The 24,919-nt window shown below is 41.8% G+C and overlaps 2 protein-coding genes across 4 annotated transcripts; both read left to right on the top strand.

The window, feature by feature from the left end:
- Nucleotides 1-511: 511 nt before the first annotated feature.
- Nucleotides 512-12,798, top strand: eif4enif1 (eukaryotic translation initiation factor 4E nuclear import factor 1). Of its 2 annotated transcripts, none has more exons than XM_079265307.1 (19): nucleotides 512-792; nucleotides 1,436-1,589; nucleotides 1,884-1,957; nucleotides 3,290-3,417; nucleotides 3,764-4,038; nucleotides 4,427-4,625; nucleotides 4,761-4,924; nucleotides 5,565-5,724; nucleotides 6,973-7,149; nucleotides 7,511-7,782; nucleotides 8,395-8,469; nucleotides 8,775-8,961; nucleotides 9,519-9,604; nucleotides 9,864-9,997; nucleotides 10,368-10,449; nucleotides 10,588-10,711; nucleotides 10,808-11,119; nucleotides 11,236-11,406; nucleotides 11,628-12,798. In XM_079265307.1, exons 2-19 carry the CDS (start codon nucleotides 1,488-1,490, stop codon nucleotides 11,801-11,803), a joined length of 2,898 nt encoding a protein of 965 aa, XP_079121433.1. In that variant the 5' UTR covers nucleotides 512-792; nucleotides 1,436-1,487; the 3' UTR covers nucleotides 11,804-12,798. The 2 variants fall into 2 exon arrangements, with proteins under 2 accessions (XP_079121433.1, XP_079121434.1); XM_079265308.1 differs by having other exon boundaries at nucleotides 5,586-5,724; nucleotides 11,628-12,797.
- Nucleotides 12,799-13,946: 1,148 nt separating this feature from the next.
- Nucleotides 13,947-24,505, top strand: patz1 (POZ/BTB and AT hook containing zinc finger 1). Of its 2 annotated transcripts, XM_079265311.1 has the most exons (6): nucleotides 14,438-15,678; nucleotides 16,239-16,302; nucleotides 16,399-16,570; nucleotides 18,127-18,285; nucleotides 20,948-21,160; nucleotides 21,577-24,505. In XM_079265311.1, the coding sequence occupies exons 1-6, from the start codon at nucleotides 14,456-14,458 to the stop codon at nucleotides 22,053-22,055; spliced, it is 2,310 nt and encodes a 769-aa protein (XP_079121437.1). In that variant the 5' UTR covers nucleotides 14,438-14,455; the 3' UTR covers nucleotides 22,056-24,505. The 2 variants fall into 2 exon arrangements, with proteins under 2 accessions (XP_079121436.1, XP_079121437.1); XM_079265310.1 differs by lacking the exons at nucleotides 18,127-18,285; nucleotides 20,948-21,160 and having other exon boundaries at nucleotides 13,947-15,678.
- The last annotated feature ends 414 nt before the right edge of the window (nucleotides 24,506-24,919 follow it).

Consider the following 24,919-nt stretch of genomic DNA (forward strand, 5'->3'; position numbering starts at 1 on the left):
AATTTTTAATACAAGGTGTTTCATTGTGACATATTTATTCTCGCTTTGTTGTGGTGACCACTACTGCTAAGAGGAGGTCTGGAACGCACCCGAGGTCCTTCCAGGGGAACGGCTGCGCGCAATGTCAGCCCTAGACAGCCCGTGCGGGCGGGGTCTTACATTTTCACACGAAGCACCGGTAGACGGCTATGATTGAGGGTCAAATCGGGCAAACCCCAAGCTAATGAATAGGTGCCCAACTATTGCCTTCTGAATATTCTAAATTGAGTGTAAATTCAACCCCTACAAATCAAGTCAGATGTTCTACTACACATAGCTGCACAACAAATATCTTACTAGCAAGACGTAATTCCTGTATTATGATTTAAATATGAGAATACAACACGGCCAACGCACACCAGATTATATACAATTATACACAGGCGCAATGGGCACAATGTAATCTTTCCTAGGACCTTCTTAAAGCGGTGATCAGAGGAAAATTGCTGCTACGACTTAGAAAACAGAGAAAGAGCAGACAATGATTTGAGATTACACAGTCACCGTGTGAATTCATTTGTTACCTGGACTCGTTATTTTGTTTAGTTACCCCAGTATAGTGTGTGTGTTTGCTGATACCACTGCAACAACTCAACCAGTTTAAGATTTTGGCACTCGCTGGGTGGGCATTATCCCCAATTCCCCAGCTAGTTAGCTAGCTAGCTAAAAGTGCTACGTTAGCTAGCTAGCTAACTAACGTAAACTGCCGCTGCTCGGCCGTGAGCAACCAGTATTCCACGCAGCATTTAAACAGTAAGTTGGTAGTTTGTGTTTTTCTAAACCTACTTATTTTGTTGGCCAACAGTTTGTACAATTTTTACGCAAGATACCCTGGATGATGTTCAGAGTTAACTCTAACTGTGTTGTACGCTAGTTTAGCTAACCAATATCTGGGGTAATTGTTGGCGTATATTTTCCTGAAACAGTTAAGATATGCTTCATTTTAACCGTAACAACATAATGTACCAACGGTCTCTAACGTTACTGGCTCGAGATGTATTCATTAACGCCTTCGTTCACTGTCCAGATACTAACTTTACAAGCAATTTGTCAATTAACGCAACGGCTAGGTAAATGATGGTAATTGACGTGTCACGTCCCATGTCAGCGTTCTATGGCTGTTGTCAATTAACTTGCTAATTGGCTAGCAGCGTTTGCTAAGTTAGCCTGACGTTAGGTGAAGTTTATTGATCATATGTTTATCATTTTTGACTGTATGTTCATGTATGTAGCCAGGTTTCTTTTCTTATCTATTGTTTCCAAAGAAGTTTAAAATAACACCAATAAGCAATTAAAGTGCTAAGTTGATCAATAAGACTATATTGTCCAGACCGTTGTAAATGAACTCAATGGAGCTGCATGATTAACTTAAAAACGTTCAATATGTTTCCAACAGGAACAAATCAACTGTTGGGCTGGACGCGGTTTGTTCGTCTGAGAGAGCAGTCATGGAGAACGATGATTGTGTCGAGCAGAAGACCAGTGATGGAGATGCTGCTGTGGACCAAGTTAACCAGCCAGCACCCACAGCTCCTTACAGATACACCAAGGTGATGAGAAATACCAAAGATGTAATATAGAGGCCATATAGCGTTCTTCTGTATGCACACAAACTATTAGTTTTACTGAATATACTGTAAACTGAAATGCTTATACTATACATATCCACTCACAGCATTGTATATAAAGCAACCTTTTACTTTCATCATTATATATTAATTCTAGCATATTTACACGGCACCGTTGCACTATTATATTATTGTTTGCAATGTACCCGTTTGTGTGAGTGGATAACAACAACCACAGTCATTATAAACTGATTCTGATCATCAATTATTATACAGGAGGAGCTTCTGGAAATAAAAGAACTGCCAGTCTCAAATGAAAGGCCAGAATGTCTTTCTGATAAATATGACAGGTAAGAATGAGTTTCCTTGGCTGTTATCCACATCATACACAATCCACATGATAATCTGATCGTATATAGCAAACTTTGTGGAATGTGACAGTTTAGATGGGCATCATTGAAAAATGACAACTTTCTTACTTCTCTTTGACAGTAACTGACTTAGTTAGGCGTCTGCTTTGGTCATAGTTATGTGTTCACATAAATCATACAATCAACAATATTTGCTTTCATTGGCTGTTGTAAAAGAGCCTGCTGGAAGGTGTTTTTGATGAGCGTTAATTGATCATTTTGGTAATTTTGGGCCAATAAATGATTAAGATTCCATTATAGGATGTGGTGGTTTTTCTTGGGGGGAAAACCCCTATTAAAAACGGTGATTCAATTTCACAGATGCTAGAGTTCAGTATGGAAAACAAAGCACATGTCCCTGCATGCCTCTGAAGTTAGACCACGTTTCAGTATAGAGATCAAAGTATGCATCAAGCGAGGCTTTGTCTGATATGTGCCGCTGGAAGTGTGTAGGATCAAATGTTTTTATATAAAACTTACTTTGAACAACTGGGATTATGATGTCATGAAGTATTTTACTCACAACCTCAAACAATTTTATAACTCAAATTGATAAAAATGTAAATTTGGGAGGACTTCGGATCTGCTCTTATTTAGTCACATTTATTTCAGTCTTGAACAGAGCAACCCATTTCAAATCCTAGAGGAACTATTGACATAACACTGACAAGTGGCTAGTCAAAGATGGGTTCTGATGTTAGGTGGCGTTTAATGTCTGCTTGAGAGTAAAAAAGTGTTTGGTTTGCAGATCATTTGTATTATTTTATTATAGTTTGTACATTCTAGAGGCAGTGTCTAAATCAAGGAAACTTTTGCTTCAGAAGATTAGTCCCTCACCTAATCCATAACAGTGTTTTCTGCTTAAATTATTGTCGATCCTGCAGATCATGTTTTTATTTTAGACATGGATGACTGATTAATATCGTTAAATATCTGGTATGATAGAAAGTAGCATTCCTCTTCTTGCCTAACAGAATAAAGGTTTGAATCCACTGTTGTAATTGGTTGTAGATTATGTTGGCCATGCGAACTGTTACTAAGTGCTTTTGTGGGATTGTATTATAATTGCTCTTTCTAATGTCCAGAAACAAAGAAACTATATAATATTAGACGTATAAGCTGTTCCCTGTATTAGCCTTTTTATATGAAACATGTAAATTATCTGTTACTCAGGTGAGATTTCTTTTTTGTGAATCATTTTAGTGAATTGTCTTGTTTTGGTCAGCTGGTTGAGTGTGTGCTTTAATTGTGTCCAATGGTGTTTTGATACAGTGATGGTGTCTGGGACCCTGAGAAGTGGCACGCCTCACTGTATCCCACTTCAGGGCGTAACTCTCCAGTGGAAGGTTTTAAAAAGGACCATGTGGATGACAGAGTTCCTTTGAAACGGAGGATTCCAGGTAAATGACCCGAAGCCAGAAATCTAAAGATTAAGATTTAAACCAAAATGTAGGTCATAAAATGATCTTACTCTCTGTAGCTGGACGTTTATGTCTGAGGTGTTGTGATGAATATAATTCTTATCCAGAACAGGTTTCTGTATTTGTAATGCTCAACTCCTGAATATTTGAGCAACATGGTATTGTGTTGGTAAGACAACATAAATGAGGCAGAAAATAATATTTCTTGTGAGAAAATTGGAAGATATTCTTTAAGCTAGGCTTTCTTTGGATTATTGGTTTGGTTATGATGTGACCGTTGGTGTTAAATATCTAAAGCCAAGCTTGTTTGCTGCGCTGTATTCAGATCCTCGAGAGCGGTTAAAGGAGGATGATCTGGATGTCGTACTAAGCCCGCAGCGACGCAGCTTCGGAGGTGGATGTCAAGGCAACGCTGCACTTGCACCCCACGCCCGTCGCCCAATTAGCCCCCTAGAAAATAAGGAGAATGAGAGTCTTCGTCTAGGAGGGGCACGCAGGATCGGCAGTGGCCGCATAATTGCTGCCCGAGCCTTTGAGAGAGAGCCCCGTGTGGAGAAAGAGAGGGAACGTGAGAGAGACTTTAAGGATAAAAGATTCAGGGTTGGTGTTCATTGCTTTCAGTCCATCCATAATGTATTTCCCGATAGTGTTTGCACAGTGAGGCATTCAGTACGTTGAGGTTGGCAATGTTTTGCAAAATATGTCCTGTATTTTGTTTCATAAACCCCCTGTAAAGATTATGAAGCTAATGATAAGAGATGTATATGTGAAGAAAAAAGCCTCAAACTTTGAAATTGTGTAACAGCAAACATTTACGTTCTACTTAGTAGAATGAGCAACATGCTGCTTGGACATAAGAGGCTCTCTTAATCGGTGTGCTTTCTCTGTACAAAGTTTATTGCAAGAATGTTCCCATTCATTGAATCAATTATTTGCAAGTAATTTTTTTCATTTCACACGGTGATATTATGTCGTCTTGTATTTGCAGAGGGACTTTGGTGACAAACGGGTGTTTAGTGAAAGGAGAAGGAATGACTCTTATGCAGAGGAGGAGCCGGAGTGGTTCTCAGCCGGTCCCACCAGCCAGTCGGAGACAATTGAGCTCATTGGATTTGACGATAAAATCCTGGAGGATGATAGGCGCCGTTCCAAGCGCTCAAGGAAGCGGGCCGAGTCCATAAGAGAAGGCATGTCGAAGCCTAATACAGTTTAACTTTTTCATACTGTTTGTATAATCTGTTAACTGCCTGGTATTGTTTTGATAGCTATCGTATTGCTGCTGTCACATTTGGGAATACTTATGATTTGTTGTTGTTGTGCAGGAGTGGAATGTAATGGTGGACAGGCAGTTGAGCGAGATGCAGGTTTGCAGTCTACTGCTGATCAGGAGGTTCCCCACCCGGATGTTCTGCCTGAGCAGACAACCGGAGACTTTGACTTCAATGAATTCTTCAACCTGGAGAAGACCATGCCAGGACTGGCCTCTGTAAGTTTTGGGGTGCACTGTGTGGTTTTGTTGGTGTTTTTTAAAAGTGTGAATGTCACAAATTGGATGGCTTCTAAAAGTCCTGTTTCCTGACATAGTCTTCTAATCAGGATCAACTTTTAACAGTCGAGGTTTTCAAGTGTTTGCCCCTCCCCCTCAAACAAACTCGCTGGACATTTCCATCATGTATTTATACAATAACAACAATTTAGAGACAAGAGTGACCTGAAAGATTACATAATTTGCTCATCATTTCTATTGACGTAAAATAAAGAAGCCTTTTTGAAGCCAAGTATTAAGTTTGCAGATACTGTGTCGGCACAATATCTCTGCTGCTGGTGGGGATTATCACTGAATGGTGCGCTTTCCAAGTATTCAACGAAATACTGCATGGAGTTAAAGATAGGTTCAAACGGTATCAACAATCAAAATGTATGCCCATCATTATAGCTACCGGTATATTATACTTAATTGGTGAACTAAATAAAGTGGTGTACAGACTGGTTTGAGGCATTGAATCAACAGTCTTCTAGCACATTTTGTGCTAAATCGAGGGGAAAACACCCTAAACGTAAGTGCCAGTTTTTGTCCATGTACCTTTCGGCCTGCTGTTATTTTTGTTTCTCACTCTGTTTCACAGGCTCCGTTTTCTGTCTTGCAGATGATCGAGGACGTTTTGGGGGAGGGCCCCGTATTGGCTAGTCGCTTCAGTCAGTGGTTCTCCAGTAACCTGAGCCCTTCAGGCAGCCGCTCCAGCAGTCTACGTTCCACTCCGCATGAGGAGCTGGAAAAACTTGCAGGTAATAATTTGATTCCCTAACTGAGTTTAATGTAACTCCATAGCCTAAAACCAGACACTCTTTGGTGAAGCTGTGTTCACATGAAAACGTCACGATAAGTGGCTTTTAAAGTGAGGTTTATGAAGTATTAGGATAACCTTCATGTTTGGTTTCAGAAGGTTTTTGTATTGAGAAGGATCCAGATTGTTGGGCTGTGAAACTTTCAACATCTTTCGATTTCTTGATTCAAAACACTTCTTTGTACGTATGGGATTTTTTTCATATTTGGAAAAGTCATATCAACAGATTGCAAAATGTAAACACTCAAAAGCAAAAGGTAACATTTATTCATGCTAAACTTACTCAAATAAAACATTTTACTAAAAAAGTTTTAATATGCATGGTCACTTGAAGAATAACAAATTCAAGTTGTATGAAATAATAATGATTACATGAATAAAATTGGAAGGCCTTGTATTTCTTAAAAGAAAATGCCAATTTCAAAAAGAAATTGTACACAAAATATCACTTTAAAACTGGTAAATATCACAGTATGAAATATTTTTCTGTCAAAAAAAACAGAACAAATGTAGGAAGATGCCAAGTACAACGCCAGCTTGTCTCAAGTCCAAGCTGGAGCCTACAGCTGACGAGTACCGTACTTTGTTTGTTTACATGATGTAATGTAGCGCATGCTGTCAGGACAGTTCTCGTTTTTAATTATTCCTCATTCAGCTTGATCTCTAACGTTGCATTTCATTTTCAATCAATGAAAGTGACGTTTTGGGACTCCTATCATGCAGTGCATTCTGTGTGGGAGACAGACAGACACTGTATTTTTTAAATGTCAATTTTCTAATTCAAATGCAATATCTGATCTTTCATTTGTGATCAATTCAGACTCTTAAAAGATAATTTTTTCATTTTCGATGTATCTTCGCTCACTCCTACAGATTAAGGACATTTGCTTCACTGAACGATCCCATTTGTTCTCTTGTTGAAGCGGAGGTTAAAGGCGAATACAACATTCAGGCATATTTTCTAGCCAATCTTGACTGACCCTCGATCTGGGGGTGTGGCATTCAAATCTTGACCTTGGGGTGTGTCTTGTTTTTAAAAATGAGGCTTTAAACTTTGTCAACACCAAACTGCTGCTTTACCATATCACTCCAGTGCTATTTGATTACTAGCCTGCTACATTTTTGCTTTGTAATGTACATTCCCCCAAACACGATGTACTAAATCTTTGACCGTTTTGCTCCTCTGAAGGGTTTGAGCCACGCGGCACGTCCTCGAGCCAAGGCCCTGCCTCATACTTCACACCTATTCAGTCATCAGAGTGCAAGGAGAAGGTGGACATCCTGGAGCTGCTGCACAAGGCCAAAATAGACCTGAAGCCTCTTCTTTCCACCCTGTCTGTCAACAAAGCTCGGCTACGGGAAAGCAGTGAGTGCCGGCTCACGATAACAATTATACCATCACGCAACTTTACCTGGGAATATACTGTCCACTGGAATCTTTGTCCATGTACTGTTAGGCAATATGAATACGCTTTAAGATCTGTAGTAGCAGTACATGCTGATTATAGTACGTTATGAAAATTGATGATCAGACCAACATTAACACTACATTAAAAAAATAATATAATGCACACCTGTAATAACAAACCACTGCAGCCCTAAAGGTCTAAGTATGCAGTCAGTGTCCCATTATATTGTGTCAGCATTTCCATTTACTTCTACAGCACTAACTTGTTTTAGTTTTATAGTGTACTAGATGAAGTTGAATGGTATCCATCTGTCCACAGCTAACTGTGGCGCGGTGCTCTCGCTGGAGGAGGTGGAGGGAGGAATGAAGGGGATGAAGCTGGGCTCAGAACCACAGGTGCGAAAAGTGCCGCCTCCTCAAAGAGGGAATGGCACGCCCTTCATGGCTCAACATTTGGAGGAAGCTTTGACTGGTGGCTCCAGCGTCCGTCCACACTTCCGTGACACGGATATGTCGGCCTTTAATAAACTAGTCAACAGCATGAAGGCAAGTGGAACTCTGCCGACTCACTACAAAACCACCACAAACAGTGTAAGTATTTCTTGATCTATATTGTGTCACAGGTGTTTACTGGATAAGGAAACATGATGTGCATGTTTCAATGCAGCTCCATCCCAGTGTGATGCTGCATGCAACCTAGACAACCCACTATTTGAAAATTTCATAGACAAACAAAGTGATGGGCATAAATTTGTTTAAATGTTTTGTAGGTTGTTTTTTTGTGATGTATGAAATATGCAAGTGCCCTTTTTTATGCAAGTCACTCACTTTCTGAATTAATTTTTGTACTGAGACAAGAACAAGGTTGTCTCAGTTATTGTGTGAATGCTCATTAACAGTACACAAAGGCATACCTGACTTGCATGAGGGACACTTTGGTTGTGACTCGTGTACAAATCCATCTCAGTTGGCTTTCAGTGGTGCAGTTTGAAGAGGTTCCACCAAAGTCTGTATAAGATGCATGTCCAAATATTCATGGAGTTCACTGATACTTGATACTAGTTTCTATGCCAATTTAGTTTTGACACACTTCAAAATGTCTCCCACACTCTACATTGTTCACTGAGATGGGTTTTTACAGGGGCATGGTTGTCTTTGATTGCATTGCACCGGCCACATATTGTCTCTCCCCGTACAATGCAGCAACCTTCAGACCCAGCTGTGGTGACGATGCGTGAAACTCGGGTGCCTCATCAGCAGCAGAAGAACATATTTCAGGTGTGTATGTTGACTTTCCTCTCAGGCTAATGCTGACAGATGTTTAGTCTAGGAGTGTATTCAGTCCCATCTTACTACGGGCCTCTGGTTCTATGATTATGTGGTGCGTCATACAGATGGAGAGCGTGAACTGAAGTTCAGAGGGAAAGTGAAATGTATTATTTTCACAGCAGGTGCTTATTAATTTGTGGCACAATCATTATGATGCCAGAGTTGCATCTATATTTAAATCTGAACTGGCAGACTAATAACGATAAAGGGAATTGTGACATCTTTGGAAATGTATCTGCATGTTTATATTGTAGGAGCTCTTGGGAGGTCCTGCTCGTAGTGGCTCTCCTACACTACTTGGTAATCTCTTGGCCCAATCTGAGGGTCCAACAAACTCCGCCCCTCTACATGGCCGACTACACAAGGGCCCGTCCCCCCCTCTCTTTCCACAGAGGGCCCCCTCACCAGACTACTTCAACAGTCGGATGCATCCTTCAGCAGGTAATTTAATTAGAAAAGTGACATGTTGCAGCAAAGACGTGTAAACCTTACCTTGGAATGTAAAAGAACGCGTACTGTATGCATCGACTTTCTCTCCATCAATAGGCTTTACTCAGAATTCATGAAATGACCCCACAAGGATTTGGACTCTTGTGGGATCCCAAATATTATTTTTCATGAAATGTTTCCTCAGTGCTGCCTCTAACAATGTATTAATGCTGATGATTGTTGAGGTTATTACAGCTTTGATCATACGCCGGTCACCCCGTCTGTGAGACGTACAACAGGAATGTAGGAGTGGAAGAAATCTCAGAGGCCATGTTCCACTGGAGATAAAAATGTAGTGAAAGCTCAACATTGAACAGAAAATTAATTTTAAAAATGTTTTGTAGTTTTCAGCATGACCAAATGTCAAGTCAGTTTACGGGTATCTGACTGCAATTAAAGAGCGCTGTAGTCATTTCAGCAGCAAATATCTTCAGTTCAAATGTCTTTATAAGTCGATGGTGTTTGTTGAGCTGGATGATATGAAGGTTGTTTCTCCCTCTTTGCTCAAGGTTTTCCTGTTAGTCATCAGCCCATGCTGCCAGAACAGTTTGATGTGCACAGGTCTATCAGCCCTGGATCTGCTGCACAGCAACAGGTAACCTAAATAATAGCTTTATTGTTTGATGACTGAAAAGATATTTTACACACAATCAATTGTCTTTATGTAAATTGACATTTACTAGAAGACTAACCTTATTTTATTTTATAAAATACACATAATGGCTCAGTTTACAATATTGTGTTGTACATTTTCAGTGAAACCGATAAGTCACAACGACTGGCTGATTTATGAAAGCATATATTTAGCTTTATTATATGGTATATGTATTTAAGTGTGTATTTTGTTTGACCAGATGAGGCTGCTCTCGATGCCTGTGAGTCATGCAGACCTGGAAGCTCTGGCATTTCAACAAGACCTTGCTCTACATGCCCATCACTCATTCCAGTCTGGCTACAAGCCACCACTGGACAAATCCTTTCGAAATAGGTTCGTTTTTTTTAAAAGGTATTTGGATACTTCACAGTATCTTATCATGGTGAAATAATGAGTTGAATGTTGTCTCAATGTATCAAGGACACATTTAACTTGAGCTACGTGTCTGGCTTGTTCATTTTAGCAACTGGAAAATGACAGCTTAGTGTAATACATGTTATAGAGGCGCTGCTTACAACTTTACTTTGGTCGTTCTGCTCTATATAAATATATATAGAGTAAATATAAATCTCTGAACAATCATGTAACATATTTTTCCACGTATTGGCATACATCGGTGTCGTGAATGTATCCACTGAACCCGGTAACGAGGATTGTTTAGCATGTTCTAGTTGCGGCCGGCTGATTTGCTTGTGATCCACAGACTGCAGCGTGTTAATTGCTCCCCTGGTCCAGGCCCTCAGGCTGCTGAAAGACACTCTCCAGGCAATGCTGTCACCAGCATGGTGAGCAAGAACTTTATCCACCCAGCTGTCATTGTTCACACTTGTCCTGTCAAGTTGCACTTTTGTCTGTAATCTCTAAACACTTTTTGGTATTGCTGGTATACTTTTTTTTTTCTTCTTTTTTTTTGTTAACTACAGTTGTCCCCGTCGTTTACACCTACATCTGTGATTCGCAAAATGTATGCAACAAAAGAGAAAAGCAGAGATGAACAATCAAGTCGTTCAGAGATGAAGGAAGAGGCAGCAGGACACACTCGAGATGGTACAAAGCATTACTTTACCCATAACTTCCTGATTTGAGGATCAGTACGTGTGTTTTCAACACTGTAACATTGCGATTTGGGTTATGCGATTACAGACGGCAGCTCCCCAAATCTATACCTGGAGGTGATGGATGGTAGTGCTGCCCAGTCCGGAGGACTAAAGGCTGGTTCACAGACCTTGCCAAGCCAGAACCATGAGCGTCTCAGGCCTGGCTCTGCTGGACACCATATGCCCACCATGGCACCTCCAGGACCCGCCTCTTTCCCTCGTCCCATCTATCCCGTACCGCTGCTATCACATGTCCCTATGGTGCGCCCTCCTCCCCAGCTCCACCCTAATGTGGTTCAACGAATGCTGGCGCAGGGTATCCAGCCCCAGCAACTAGGCCCTGCTCTTGTGCAGGCAGGTTAGTGGTAGTTTTTTTTCTCATCTTTTTATAACTTTTATTTAACTGTGAATTGACCTGATGTTAAAACTTTGACCGTGATAATCTCTGATGGAAGTCTTACTTGTACCCACCAGGTATATTTCCAACACACGTCGACCTTGCCCAACTTCAAGGCTTGCCTCCTGCCCTGCTTGGACAGCAGCTGTACCCTCTAAGTGCAACAGGGCATCCACTTCTACCTCCTAGAGCCAATACTCAAATGCAGTTAGCAGTAATGCAGCAGCAACTTCAGCAACAGAGACCAAGTGAGTGGAAGTCAAATATTACTACTCGGCATGTGCTAGTGAAAGCATTACATCCTCTCAAAGATGTTGATTACTGCTTACTGCCACAAAGAATAACCTAAAATAAAAGGATTTCCCGTTTAAGTCTAGGTAGGATCAATGAGAGCAGGAATAAGTAAGGTCCATTGGGACAACAAAGTTGTTTCTCAGCTCTTGATTAAACTGTCCTTTTGTCTCATCAGTGCATCAAGGTGTCTCACAGAGCCATGGCCCTCACCGGACAAATGGCTCCCAGCAACACGGGGGCCCCAACCCTCCAGGCCTCGCCAAGTGGTTTGGATCGGACGTGCTAGAACAGCCACTACCCTCCATGCCGGCCAAAGTCATAAGTGTCGATGAATTGGAGTTCCGGCCATAAGAAAATGAAAAAACACTGCTGGAAGCAAGATATTTTTTTTCCTTTTTTTGCCCGTTCGCCACCTCCTCGTTACCATACAAATGTGAACTTTAATTTGAAAGACGGTGCACAGACCTGGACAGTCTAACCTTGCCATGCTTTGTCTTCAACCTTGAAGTCACTGTTTTTTGAAGAGGCTTCTCAGCAGAAAAGGGAAGACGAATGATGGCAATGTTTTGTGACTGAGTGAATTATTATTATATTTTTTTGTATTAGGCTCTGCGCAGTAAATAATGTATAGGCCCAATTGTACAGACCATGGGAAAGAATCGTATTCTCCCTGTATATAGCTATTTTTTTCTTTTTCTTGGAATGGGGAAGGTGAAACGATCCTGCAGTTCAACTAAAAACTGCAAGACAAAGTCCCCAAGAGCTGGTAGCATTCCTTTGTCTTGTCCACATTTACTTTCCCTTGCAGAACTGCTCTAAGAAAGGGCTGCTGCTGGTGAGAAATATTGAATTGTTGAGTAACTTCAGTGTGTACTCGTACGCTTTTTGTGGCATGGGTGCAGTGGCCCTTTTCTGTAGATGTGATTGGCTGGAACATTTCAAGACTACTCCGGGGGATGCAGCCACCGCTGGTTGTGCCTTTCTTTGTGGGGTTTTTTTTTCCTTCCTTAAAGTGTATCCTCCTATCAACCTGTCACTGGGGGGTGGGGGGGTGGCAGCACTACTCACATTGTCAATTGTTTGAGGGTGGTTGGGATTCAGTTTGTTTGTGTGCTATTAAGTTATAAAAAGCACAAATAGAATTAATAAATAAAAGTCCATGAAACACAAGTTGCTTAAGTGTTTTAAATGGTTTCATATTTCCTATAATGAATATGTACACAGTCAGTGGCCACCACATTAGTTACACATGTGCAATCAAATACAAACAGCTCTGCCATAAATTCTGCCTTTGCAAAACGTATGGTTATTTACGCAGTTAGAAATGTGTTGATTCATCTACTGTTATTGGACTGGACTGTATTCGGTGTAGAGATGCATGAGAAACTCATTTCAATTCTGATTTGTCTAGTGCAAAATCCAGGCTACAAGGTACATTTATTGTTGAAATGCAGTTTGTAGTCCTGTTTTGCTTCAAAATGAAAGTGCTAAACAAAACTAGAGCAATGACCTTGATATTAAAAAGTTGAATTTATGGCACAGCTGCAGTCTTGTATTGCATTAGAGGCTGTACAGGTGCACCTTCAGTAAAGTGACCACTGTGTGTAAGACTAACCTCACTAACACTGAGCAAGTGAGAACATCCTTTTTCTACTGTTGGCTGTACTTTCTAGGAGAAATGCTGGAAGTTGTCATGCGGGTTCTTTCTAATCGCATCCAAAATATTAGTAAAAAGTAAAACCACTTATTGCATACAGTATGTAAGGATGCTCGGTAACTATGGTTGTGCTACTTGAGATTCAAGAGTTACCTGCTGATTTGGTTCACGTCTACAGTCCAATGTAGAGAGCTAGGCCGATTTAATCTGCCAGGCCGATGGGCTTGTTGCAGATATCACAGCATTGGTGAGTATGTGGGCCAATATTTGACAAGACATGTAGGTGCAGAAAGGTCAAATATTTTGAAGTCTTACTGGATAAATATCTATTTACAACTTCTTGGTCACAATTCTTTAACAATCATTTAAGAAAACTTAAAAAGCTATGGCATTATGAAAGCTTTTTTTGTTTTTAATTGGTATCTACCTTAAAATATGGATAAGGCGCTACTCTAATGCAGTGGGCTACACTAACGCCAATTTGTTGACACTGTCAGGTGTTTTGTGGTTATTTCCCAGCCCATAGTGGTGGAATGAATTGTATTAAAGATTGTATTTAAGTGTCAAAAGTGCCCCCTTGTGTATATGAGTGGACAAATTTATTGAAATCTCATTGTTTAAGTATAATTTTGAAACTGATTATAAAATGAAATTGATCATTTAAGATCCTGTTAAAAAATGCCAAACACTCATCCACAATCTCCAAATTGATAATCTGTTTAATACTTTCTACAGATACTAGAAGTTGACGTTTACAATAACACCGGCGTCTACTCATGCCAGACGTTGCATTTCACGGACACCTTTGTTCTTGTAGCTTACCCCCGGTGGCTCGTACAGTATGATGAGGCTTTACATGCGTACAGAGTGCACTCGCACAGAGGAAAGGGGGTGTTTCATTATTAGTGGTTGGTGTGTCGGGGGAGGGGTTTCACAGACCGACCAGGCAGGAAGAGACCTGCGTGTTAACGTTCCGGCTTGAAGTCGTGAGAGACCCCTGCGGTGCTGGAGCTCTAACGTTACTCCTATAAGTGACAGCCGTTACAATGAGATGTTCATCAAACAAAAATACAGAGTTAATATAAACCCCGAGAGAAACATTTTTCACCAAACAAGAGCGACCCCCACCCCTCAAGAAACCAGGGTCAGAGTTCACAGGAAGCTGGGGGGGCTGCCATTTTTCCCTGCTACTGCTAACGTTAACGGTAGATGCTAAAGCGACGGGGAGGGGCGGTTGGTTTTGCATTTTTGTAGCTAGCTGGTATCAACTCATCTAAATCGTTACACCGAAAAACCGTCATTTCTCCGACCGTCGTCGCTAACCATTGTTATTGGATGCATTCGGCATGGAGAAGGTAGCGGAGCCGTCTTGGACTTCTTCGTACACCTATCAGGTGAGCAAGCACAGTGCGGAGATGCTACACAACCTCAACATTCAGAGGAAAGATGGAGGCAGGTTCTGCGATGTGATCTTACGCGTCGGCGAGGAGAGCTTCCCCGCACACAAGGCTGTGTTAGCCGCGTGCAGCGAGTATTTCGAGTCGGTCTTCAGCCGCCAGCTGGAGGGCGACGGTGACACCAAGGAGCTGGAGATGCACACCATCAGCCCCAAAGTTTTTAAAGACGTCCTGGACTTCGCATACACCTCCAGGATCGTGGTGCGACTGGAGTGCTTTCCCGAGTTGATGACAGCTGCCAAGTTCCTGCTGATGCGGTCGGTCATAGAGATCTGTCAGGAGGTAATCAAGCAGTCCAACGTTCAAATCCTCGTCCCGACTTCACGCGGAGGAGATGCCAGCCTCTTCCAGGCCACGGTGGCCACGCAGCAGGGTCTCGTGAACGGAACGGGAATGCTGGTGAACGGCCAAGGCTTCCCTAACAATGCACAGATGCATGTGGATGGGAGTGGAAACACCACTGTCGTGTTATTGGAGGGCGGTGGCGAATCGTCGATGCCAATATTGGAGCCCGTCGAAGGACTGTCTGTGTCCCCATCAACGGAAATGCTGGGCAACACGTTTCAGCACGACGCGGGCTCCCCGGGGTCCAAACGAAACCGGGGGAGACCAAAGAAAGCTGGCGGGGTTGTGGAGGCTGTGCAGTTAAACAACAGCACCCAGAAAGACATTGTGCTGTTTCCTTGCGGGACTTGCGGTAAGGCTTTCACAGAGGCTTCCCGGTTGAAGAACCACGAAGCGCAGCACGGAGCCCACAGCGGCGATGTAAACAACGTCGGTGACAGCCTGTCAACAGCGGGCATTTCTTTAATGTCCCCGTCTGGTCTGGAGGAGAACGGCGTGCAGTTACACGGAGGGCTGACGATGGACAACGGCCGCAAACGGGAGAGGACCAGGCGGCACGTCGGCTGTGACATTTGCGGGAAAGTTTTCCGCGACGTTTACCACCTGAACCGACACAAGCTCTCCCATTCTGGGGAGAAGCCGTACGCGTGCCATGTGTGCGGGCTCCGGTTCAAACGCAAGGACAGGATGTCGTACCATGTGCGGTCCCACGACGGCTCAGTCGGCAAACCGTATGTGTGCCAAAGCTGTGGTAAAGGGTTTTCAAGGTGAGTTTAACTTTTGTATCGCACTGACGGTATGTTGTGTGTTTTGAAGTTGTAGAACAACTGTGACTGTCCCCCAATGCCCTCAAACCACACAGGACACTGATTCTCACAGGTGCAACACCTGCACGTGAGACGCAGGTATTAAGTGATTAATGCTTCAGGAAGTCCTTCTTTTGAGTTGCTACTAATTGCTAGAGAGAGAGGGCATAGTTCAAACCCAAAAGTGTTTGGTGTGTGTGTCTCGGACACACACACACCTGTAGGTTTCTGTTGTTGGGGAAACTGCTGAAGTGTTGACTTGTCATCTGAGTCATTTGGCTTCAATGCAGTTTCTCAGGCTCACTGTCACCATCTACTGCTGTGGAGGTTAAAATACATGCAGATAAAACGTGAATAAGTCACAGGTACCTGCATGCTAACTGCTAAAAAAACAATGCCAAAATGTGATGAGGGAGAGGGTGGAAGTTTTTCACCAAATGTTTGATGACAAGATGTGTACTGGTCTTTAGGTGTGTGGAAATATGTTGAAATTTAGATGAATTTTACTTTTTTCTTTCTAGACCAGACCACCTAAATGGACATATCAAACAGGTTCACACAACAGAGAGACCCCACAAGTGCCAGGTAACATTCAATATATATATCTCCGAGTCTCAGCGTTAATATATTAAAACTATGATATGTGAGAAAAGAGTTAACAAGTTTATTTCTGTATTTCAGATTTGTAATGCCTCTTTTGCGACAAGAGATCGCCTCCGGTCACACCTCGCATGCCATGAAGACAAAATCCCCTGCAAAGTTTGTGGCAAGTTTCTGCGAGCTGCCTACATGACGGACCACCTCAAGAAACACAGTGAAGGGACGCACAACTACTGTGGCATTTGCAACAAAGGTACTTATTTAAAATACATCAGCATGCGCCGCACTGTTACAGGCTCCTCTGAAACACCTCCGCCTCGTGTCCACACAAATATTCAGTTGGTACTGAAGTCGAGAACAAATTGCCTTAAATCGGTTTTGGTATTTGTCTGGCTCTGCGTTGTGTTCCAAGAGAAATAAAGAATGTCTGGAGTTACGGTCATGCTATTGCAATTAATACATTTTCATTGAATTACTTTGTTTATTTGTAATGTAAAATTAGTACTCGGTCCAAAACACTTCGGATCTCCTGTCCCACTCTGAAGGTAGACCGTCATGAGCGTGCCATGACTGTAAAAGCGTAACTAAAAAGCTCCGGTTGTCTAAGAGTTGATGCGTGATCTGTTGGTGCAATGTGTCAACTATTCAAATAAGTGCAAGTGCACATAGGACATAAAATACATCCGAGCACGAAAGACATAACATGGGACAGAAAGTCACACCTCAACGTGTGCTGTTGTTTTTGTCTGTGTTGGCACCTCCACTGTGTATTTATTTTCTGCCACAGGAGGAAGCACAAAGACCCCTGACATCTCCCAAAGTCTTGTTCAGGGTGTGTGTGTTGTACGCTCCCTAAATTGATGGTGCCACTCAAATGCAATGTTTGTAAAATTGTGTCTTTCAGGGATAGGTTGGATTGAGTTGCACAAAATATTTATAATTATGTCTGTAGACGAGATGAAATGCACTTACTGAATGTCCAAAATACGTGTGAAAGTTGGCCCCTACTTTGTACATTCAGTCTGGGTGCTACATGCTGGAAACGTTTTTTAAGCTTCCTAGGCTTCTTCTTTTTTTGTGCTCGTAGAGCACTAGAGCCCAATACCATTGGCTGTGGCCACGACACCAAAATCACCTCACACCCTTGGTCTCCTCCTGTCGCCTTGGTTGCACTCTGCTTTTTCTTAGTTTAACCTTTATCTATAGAGAGAGGTCAAATAAACGTGTATCCTGTTTTGCGCTTTGTACGCAAGATGATAAAAGCAGTGTTAGATTTACAAGTACAAACAAGATAAGAGTGGAACATGAAATGCACAAAGCTGCAACTGAAAGAATAATGGATAAAGTAGGTTAGAGGGTAAAGCATACAAAAGCCATCAAAAGCATCAATAAATATATTAAATTGAAGATGGTGGCAAAAAGCTGAAGTAAAAAGAAATCGATCAGTGGAGGAGGTGAGATAGCTGGTCAGCGATATAGCCAGATGTGTACCTGCTGATGCATCTGTAAACAATCAGAGAGGGGAAACAAGAATGAAAGTATTGTGATCTCTTTACGATGTGCATCACTCTTGGTTTGGTTGGGGTGATCACAGTGACGCTCTTCACTATTGAGAGATACAATTCAAAGCGATAAATATTAATTCAACTTCTCCTCAATAAATCATTATTGTTTCAAAGTTGTCTGAATCAAACCAATCGCGGTATCTGACAGATGGTCGACAGCCAATAGCCAGGGCGCCCCTCCTCATAGTCGAGGCCTCGAGGTGTGTCAAAACAACTGCCTTGTTCTCTGTTCTTCTGGTCCCAGGTTTCTCCACTGCGTCCTACCTTAAGGTGCATATAAAGACACACCATGGCTCTCCACTGCCCCCCTCTGCCACAATGCACACCTTCCCTGAGCCAAGGGGGGAGCTGCAGATGCACAACGGCACCCCTTACCACATGGGACGCCAGTGCTCAGTGGAAGGCAAGCAGCCGCCCGCTCCACCCCAAACTCATGTTTCTGGCTTTCATTTGCTCCGCTGCTATTTGGAGAAACATGCTGCTGCATTGTTTGTGTATGTTTTTTTTTAAAACGCAAGCACACGTCAACATCTGCTGCCAAGCTTTGCGCTCAAATATTTTGTGCTGGTTGTCTTTCTGCTCGCTAACTGTCGATGTCTTTCATCCAGAGGGGGCAGAGTGCACCGAAACACAGCGTGAAGTATTTCACACTTCCTGTAAGGATATTTTCATTATGATTAGCCAGATAATCAGTGTTAGGGTCGCTCAACATACTGGAACATTAAGAGCTAGAGGACTGCTGGAAATACCAGTGTGTTCTCAGAAGTTTCACTGACTCATGTCAAAGGTTAGAATTGTTAATTTGTTGTACCTATGAGCAGTGCATCTCTTACGATAGAATACAAGCAAGTCAATGGGCAGACGACTCCTTTACTCACATACAGAAGTGAAACCCTTTCTGTAGTTTAAGTAAGGATACCTGCTACTATGTGCACCTCTGGTACTAAAACACTACATTGTACAAAACTGGGACATTTGGGAACGTAAGGCAAACACATTTTAAGTTACCTATCGTCACATACACGTCATTAAAGGTGAAGAAGTTGTCTAGACGTCATAGTTCTCTTACACATGACCATGTATGAAGTCACTTGTTTTACGTGTGTGTGTGTGTCTGTCCAGCATGGCCATGGCATCGTATGGTGTTTCTGCTCGGCTGGTCCATCAGCAATTGTTCAGCAATGCACAGTGTTGCATGAGTGTCCTAACGTGTGCTCCATTCGCCCAGGATTCATTGAAAACATGGTAGAACCAGTTGCATAGAGACAGTGCACAGCGAACTGTGAGCCACATTTAACATTATGGAAGACAATATTTACATCCGTTGATTGCACTTCTTTAAATTGAATTATGTGAATTACGCATGAGTGCAGAGCATTTGAAAAATATGTTATTTGGCTAGTTACCAAACTGAGGTTGGCTATCAAAAGTTATTGATTATCATGAGAGCTGCTTCTGCTTCTAGAACTGATAGACGGTGAAACCATTAGCCTCCAAGTAAATCATTAAAACCAATCATGGTCACCTTGTTTAACATCTTCTAGATTCCGTCATGATAGCCAAGTGGTTGCAGGTGCATTGACACATGTTGGTATTTGCCATTATCATTTTTTTGAGCTGGAGTTAATTTGAGAAACTGTACAAGCCTCTGTTTTTACGAGTGGTGTTATCATTCAATCAATAGTTTACCCTCTGGCCTAGCAGGTGAAAAGCAAGTTGAGATGTGACAAGCTAATTAGGAGTTAGCAGTTTCCTTTGAATCCAGGATGTTAAAATCAGTGTTTGCTGCCATTGTGTTCGCCAGCAGGTTTGAGACAAGAACAACATGTCGCACTACGCAATGACCCACAGATATACCAGGTCAACATCTTCCTGCATTAGCTGTCAAAAGACTCTGTATTTTTCATGTAGCAACATCATTTTTTGTTTGCTTGCTCAGGTTATGCTGTTATGCAAGAATTGTCTTTTTTTTCTGCTTCTATCCAAGATGGTTCAGTAGCAAAATAGCGTTGTTGAAGCTGTGAGAGAACTCGTGGACTTATGTAATTGGTTGTGGAGTCATTCTCTGGTGATCCTCCCCGATTCCCTCCTGGTATGAGTGTCACTAAATGAGCAGACCTCTTGTTGTAGAAGTATAAATGTGTTTTCCTTCAGCACCGTGGACAGTTGACTGACTGTCAGCAAATAGAGATCAGCTAAGCAGTTACCAAAGTGCCAGTAAAGCTAACGACTGAATATTTGAATAATGAACAGTACAAATTGAGTGAAAAACTCAGTGGAGTTTGCAATCATTGGTTTTAATGATTTGGTTAATTGAGTGATAAAACCCATCAGATACATTTTAAAGCTGAAAACGGGATTTATCCTTGGAAATGGCCACGTCCTGAAGTGTGTACTGTCACTATAATCTTCATTCGGTGTCATTTCATTTGTGTGAACAACAAGTTGTATGTGTGAACATTATATTTAGTTAAACACAGTAGGGGCTTTTCTCACAGGGATATGCTGACATGTTACAACAGGACACACGGGTGCAACCAATGACATTAATGATGACTTTCTCATTCAGGTGTGTCAGTATGCACAGTGGGTCCCGGCATTGTTACGGTTGTTGTGTTATGTCTTTAAATACGTCTAAATATCCACTGTGAGAAAGGTCTGCACTAAAATGACAATTGATGACATTTTATGTGATGAATGTACCGTAGATTGTTTAGTAATATGGAGGATTCACTTCCTGTGTATTTTCACAAATATCAGTTTTTAGTCGATAACTAATAATTTCAATAATTATTTATGTCACAAGTCACCTAGTTCAAGGAGTTGGTGTTTTCCTGGAAGGGTGAAGAGGAAAAAGTGAATGAATGAATCGTTGACAGCTTTCGTGATTGGATTCACTCAACAAGGATTCATTCAAACTAGCAAAACTGTCTAGTTCACTTTGTTTAAAAAGAAGCATTTCAAGTGCTAGTGATAAAATGAAGGTAATTCTCTCCGTATGGTTTCCGCCGGCCTGTTATGTCTGCCCCCTCCCCTTCCTTTCTCCCTGGCCGGGTGTTGTGTAGACCTGTGCGCCAGTCGCCAGCTGCTTCTCACCTCGTCTGAGGCAGAGGTTCGCTTTCATGGGCTCTCTGGACACCCAGCTCTTCCCCAGCCTGGGCCTCCAGCCTTGGGCCTGCAGCCTGAGCTGCTCATGGGGAAGGCAGGTGGGGCTCCATATTTCTGGGATTGTCGCTCTGGCGGGGTGCCGGGCTTCCCCGTCCATGGGCCTGCTGCAGGTCAGTACAGTCCAGCAGGAGGGAGGGAGGGAGGGAGGGAGGGTGGGTGGGGGCATGGTGCTAGCGCTGCCCACTGGTGGGAGGAGCGCAGCAGAACTGTCAGTGGACGCTGGGCACATGGACTGAGATAGATGATTGTATAGTTTAATGCTGTAGCAATATGTTTCTTTTACTATATTTAGTGATTGGTCTATAAAATGTAGTGCCACAATTTGTTCTACTTGTACTTGATGCCTTTTCACTAAAGTACTCAAGTTAAATGTTTAAGCTTTTGCAGGTGCCAACCAACTACTGGATTAAAGTTGAAATTTTCAAAACCTTTTACAAACCATTTGTCCTAATTCATGCCTACCTTTCCTCCCATTTCTCTCTCTGTCTCACTCTCCTCCTTCCTATCCATGCTGTGCTTACCACAGACGGGCAGGAAAACACTGGGAAATGTCCTCATCTGGAATCAGAAGAATCCGATCCTTCATTCGGGGAATTTTCCAACGGCGACGAGCTTAAGTCTCCACACAAACCTGACGGGCCGGAGCTCCAGATGCCCTCCTTAGCCTGCAACGGAGCCTCTGCGGAGGCCTTGGGCTCCCCGGAGGGATCTAAAGCCAAGACGGATCCCGAGAAGAAGTTTACCTGTGGCATCTGCGGTCAGGCCTTTCGCACCAAGTCCTACCTCAACAAGCACCAGCACAGAGTTCACAAAGCCCAGAAGGCCCAGGGGGTTTCAGGGTCGGGCTTAAATGAGCTGTCCCCCTCCCTCACCTCTCCCTTCTCCCCGCAACAAAACATGTCCCTTCTCGAGTCTTTTGGCTTTCAGATAGTCCAGTCTGCTTTTGCCTCTTCACTGGTGGATGCTGAGGCTGGTCAGAGTGGAATAGACTTTGGAGGGAAGTGACCTATATGCTGAAGTTCTAGCAAATCCCCTTTTCTCCGGACAAAGCAGCCCGGTCGCCCACAGAAGACGCTCTGTATTTGGGAATCACTTTGACTCGAGGCTACTTTTTCTGTTTTGTTGCGTGACTCAATGTGTATCCAATATTTTTCTCACAGACTGCCATATGATTCCTAATTTTCAAATTTTTTCAGAGCATAAAAAGTGAGTGCACAGTGTTTGAATTTCCTTCATAAAGAAACGACATGAAGGTTTTATTTCCTTTTATCTGATGTGGATCTGTTGAAGTTATGTTTGGTATTCTTTCATTTGTTTTTGGCTTGTGTGTTGTTTGAGCTTTCTTAGCTGCACAAACATTTCTTGACATGAGGGGAATTATTTTCCGCAACCTTTAAAAATGTAATTACTTATTGTCTGTTCGCCCACTTTAACTGCTCTGATGTACCTCGTAAATCAACCCTTGGCTGTTTTAATGACTTTAATGCTTCACAATCCTCCTTTCCTTAAAAGCTGTAACCAGATGTCTTTAACTCAGAGCAACAAGAGGGCTGAATTCTGTATTTATGTTCTCTGCTTCTTTTAAGATTTTGTTTTGGCCTCAATTTTGATAGCAGGTTTTCTGAGACGCATCCCGAACAGGCCCACGGCATATTTCATGACACTGTTACTGTTTCACTGATTTCTATCAGTTTGCCGGCCTCTGAGAAGCACTGATAGCTGTCAAGGACCTTAATGAATAACTATTGTCAGAATCACAGTTAAGAAGCACTTTTAAGACATGTGTTGATCCAATTTAAAAACTCATCTGGCACCATAAAACCTGGCCAATCACTCTTCCTGTCAGAAATTAGAAATGCCTACAAAATGGAAAGGAGCTTTGTTTAAAGCTCTACTAGCACCACATCTTTCTTATAGTTTAGTTTTTCAGAACCAGAGCTTTAAAAATGCTTGTAGTCCCACTGAGAAGCATTTAACAAAGCCTTTGACGAGTGTTGTCATTCACCATTTACCTGAGCGGGTGTGAATCTTAATCAGGGAGCAGAGTTACACTGACGTGACAGCTGGAGGGATTTATGTTTGAAATGAAGCAGATCTATTGATTTGATTATTTGTACAAAAATGAAGTAAGGAGTGGAAAGCCATGATAACTAAAAATGAATAGTGTGTGCAGGGATACTTTTGAAAATGAACTTTCCCAGGATAATATAATATATTGTTAGCCTTTAATTTGTCTTGAAACATGCCCTGAGCTCGTTAGGAATGAGACCCCCCCCCCCCCCCCCCCCGCCTTGTGTGTTTGGTGTTAAATCAGCCGTGTACATTTAACAGGGACCAAGGTAAGGTATATTTTCACTATATATTTTAAGAAATGTAGATTATATTTTATTAACTTATTCATGCCCTCAGTTTTGTGTACTTAAAAAAGAAATTGTCAAACAAAAAAAAAAATCTTGTGATTTTCTGGTTTTGATAACTTTTCACTCTAAATTATGTTAAATGGAGATGTGTGTGTGTGTTGTGCAAAAGTTTGGGGGGTTTGAAGACGGGGTCACACCCTGATCAACCAGCCTCTGGACCTACCAAAAGTAATGCTACTTTTACAGACTAGTAATTAAGCTCACTTTATTTCTCTGTTTTTTCTTCTTTATCACCTGCACTTCTTGTATTGCTCACCAACCTGCTGTCAGATTTGCTTGTGCTGACAGCAGACTGCTCGTCTTGTGGTTGCACTAATGGTGGCGAGGTTGAGGCGTAAGCTATCCATCCGAGTGTCTCGCTGTGAAAATGTGTTTCTCCAAAATGTTGAACCGAGACATTGCTGTGATGACGACAGACTAAATTGAACGGTTCCTCAAATCAATACCCAATGGGAGCCTCTCGGACACTTCTCTGCATTGCTTTGCTTTATTTGAAACCTCGCTCCACTTTCACACCGTTATGAACATTTCTACGCTGCTGAATTAGTTTTTTGCATCTTGAATAAGTAGACAGTGTGTTACTGATTAGGGAAAAACATGTGTGAAGATCAATTCCCTGCAAGTTAAATTAATTTGGTTTTGGTTAAAAAAATTAAAACAGACCCTTTTCACAATCATGACGTAGTTCCCCGTAGTCTTGTAAATACCCAAACTTGGCTATACTATAGAAAATTGGCTTGTCAGAAGATAAACTAAAATAATTCAAAATTAAAATGTAATCATCTTGTATCTTATTGACCTCTCACATCAGTTGATTAACATCTTTTTCATAGGTTGGTTTTTGTTTATGTTGTAAAACCTGTATCATGATGCAAATCAAACCGTGTGTGTGTGTGTGTGCGCGCTCTGTGTGTGTGTGTGAGAGAGAGTGTTGTGATTGTCTGTAAAAAGTTGTTTGTGTTTCCTGCTTTCTGTTTAATTATTATTTGTGTGTAATTTAGGCTGTTAAATTCAGTACATTCCTATATTATTTATGCTTACGTTGTGATTGTAACAAGTGTATATACACCATTCATATACACATTCTAAATATATATATATATATATATAATATATATAATATATATATATATATAATATATATATATATATATAAAATATATATATATATATAAAATATATATATATATATATATATATATATTTTATATATATATATATATATATATAAAATATATATATATATTTTATATGAACCAACCAATATGATCAGTGTTTGTCAAGGGTGGTCCTGTACATATACAGATTGTTTTTCTTGTCCATCATGTGGAGGGATGTTACGTTATGGCCATTTGATTGAAGGTGTAAACTGGATGTTCTGGCCTGCGAGCTGAGCTGGGGGCTGAATGTCGATCACTGGTTGGTGGCAGTAATAGTTTCACTGCCGCT

This window comes from Melanostigma gelatinosum (genome assembly GCF_949748355.1).
Source record: "Melanostigma gelatinosum genome assembly, chromosome: 3".
Lineage (NCBI taxonomy): Eukaryota > Metazoa > Chordata > Actinopteri > Perciformes > Zoarcidae > Melanostigma > Melanostigma gelatinosum.

Bases quoted from the DNA above. Each gene is read 5' to 3' on its own strand.
- patz1 (XM_079265311.1), top strand. From the start codon at position 14,456: ATGGAGAAGGTAGCGGAGCCGTCTTGGACTTCTTCGTACACCTATCAG. The intron at 16,571-18,126 runs GTACTTATTTAA...TTCTGGTCCCAG, and splicing joins CTGTGGCATTTGCAACAAAG to GTTTCTCCACTGCGTCCTAC. The intron at 21,161-21,576 runs GTCAGTACAGTC...TGCTTACCACAG, and splicing joins CGTCCATGGGCCTGCTGCAG to ACGGGCAGGAAAACACTGGG.
- eif4enif1 (XM_079265307.1), top strand. From the start codon at position 1,488: ATGGAGAACGATGATTGTGTCGAGCAGAAGACCAGTGATGGAGATGCT. The intron at 4,925-5,564 runs GTAAGTTTTGGG...TCTGTTTCACAG, and splicing joins CCATGCCAGGACTGGCCTCT to GCTCCGTTTTCTGTCTTGCA. The intron at 8,962-9,518 runs GTAATTTAATTA...TCTTTGCTCAAG, and splicing joins TCGGATGCATCCTTCAGCAG to GTTTTCCTGTTAGTCATCAG.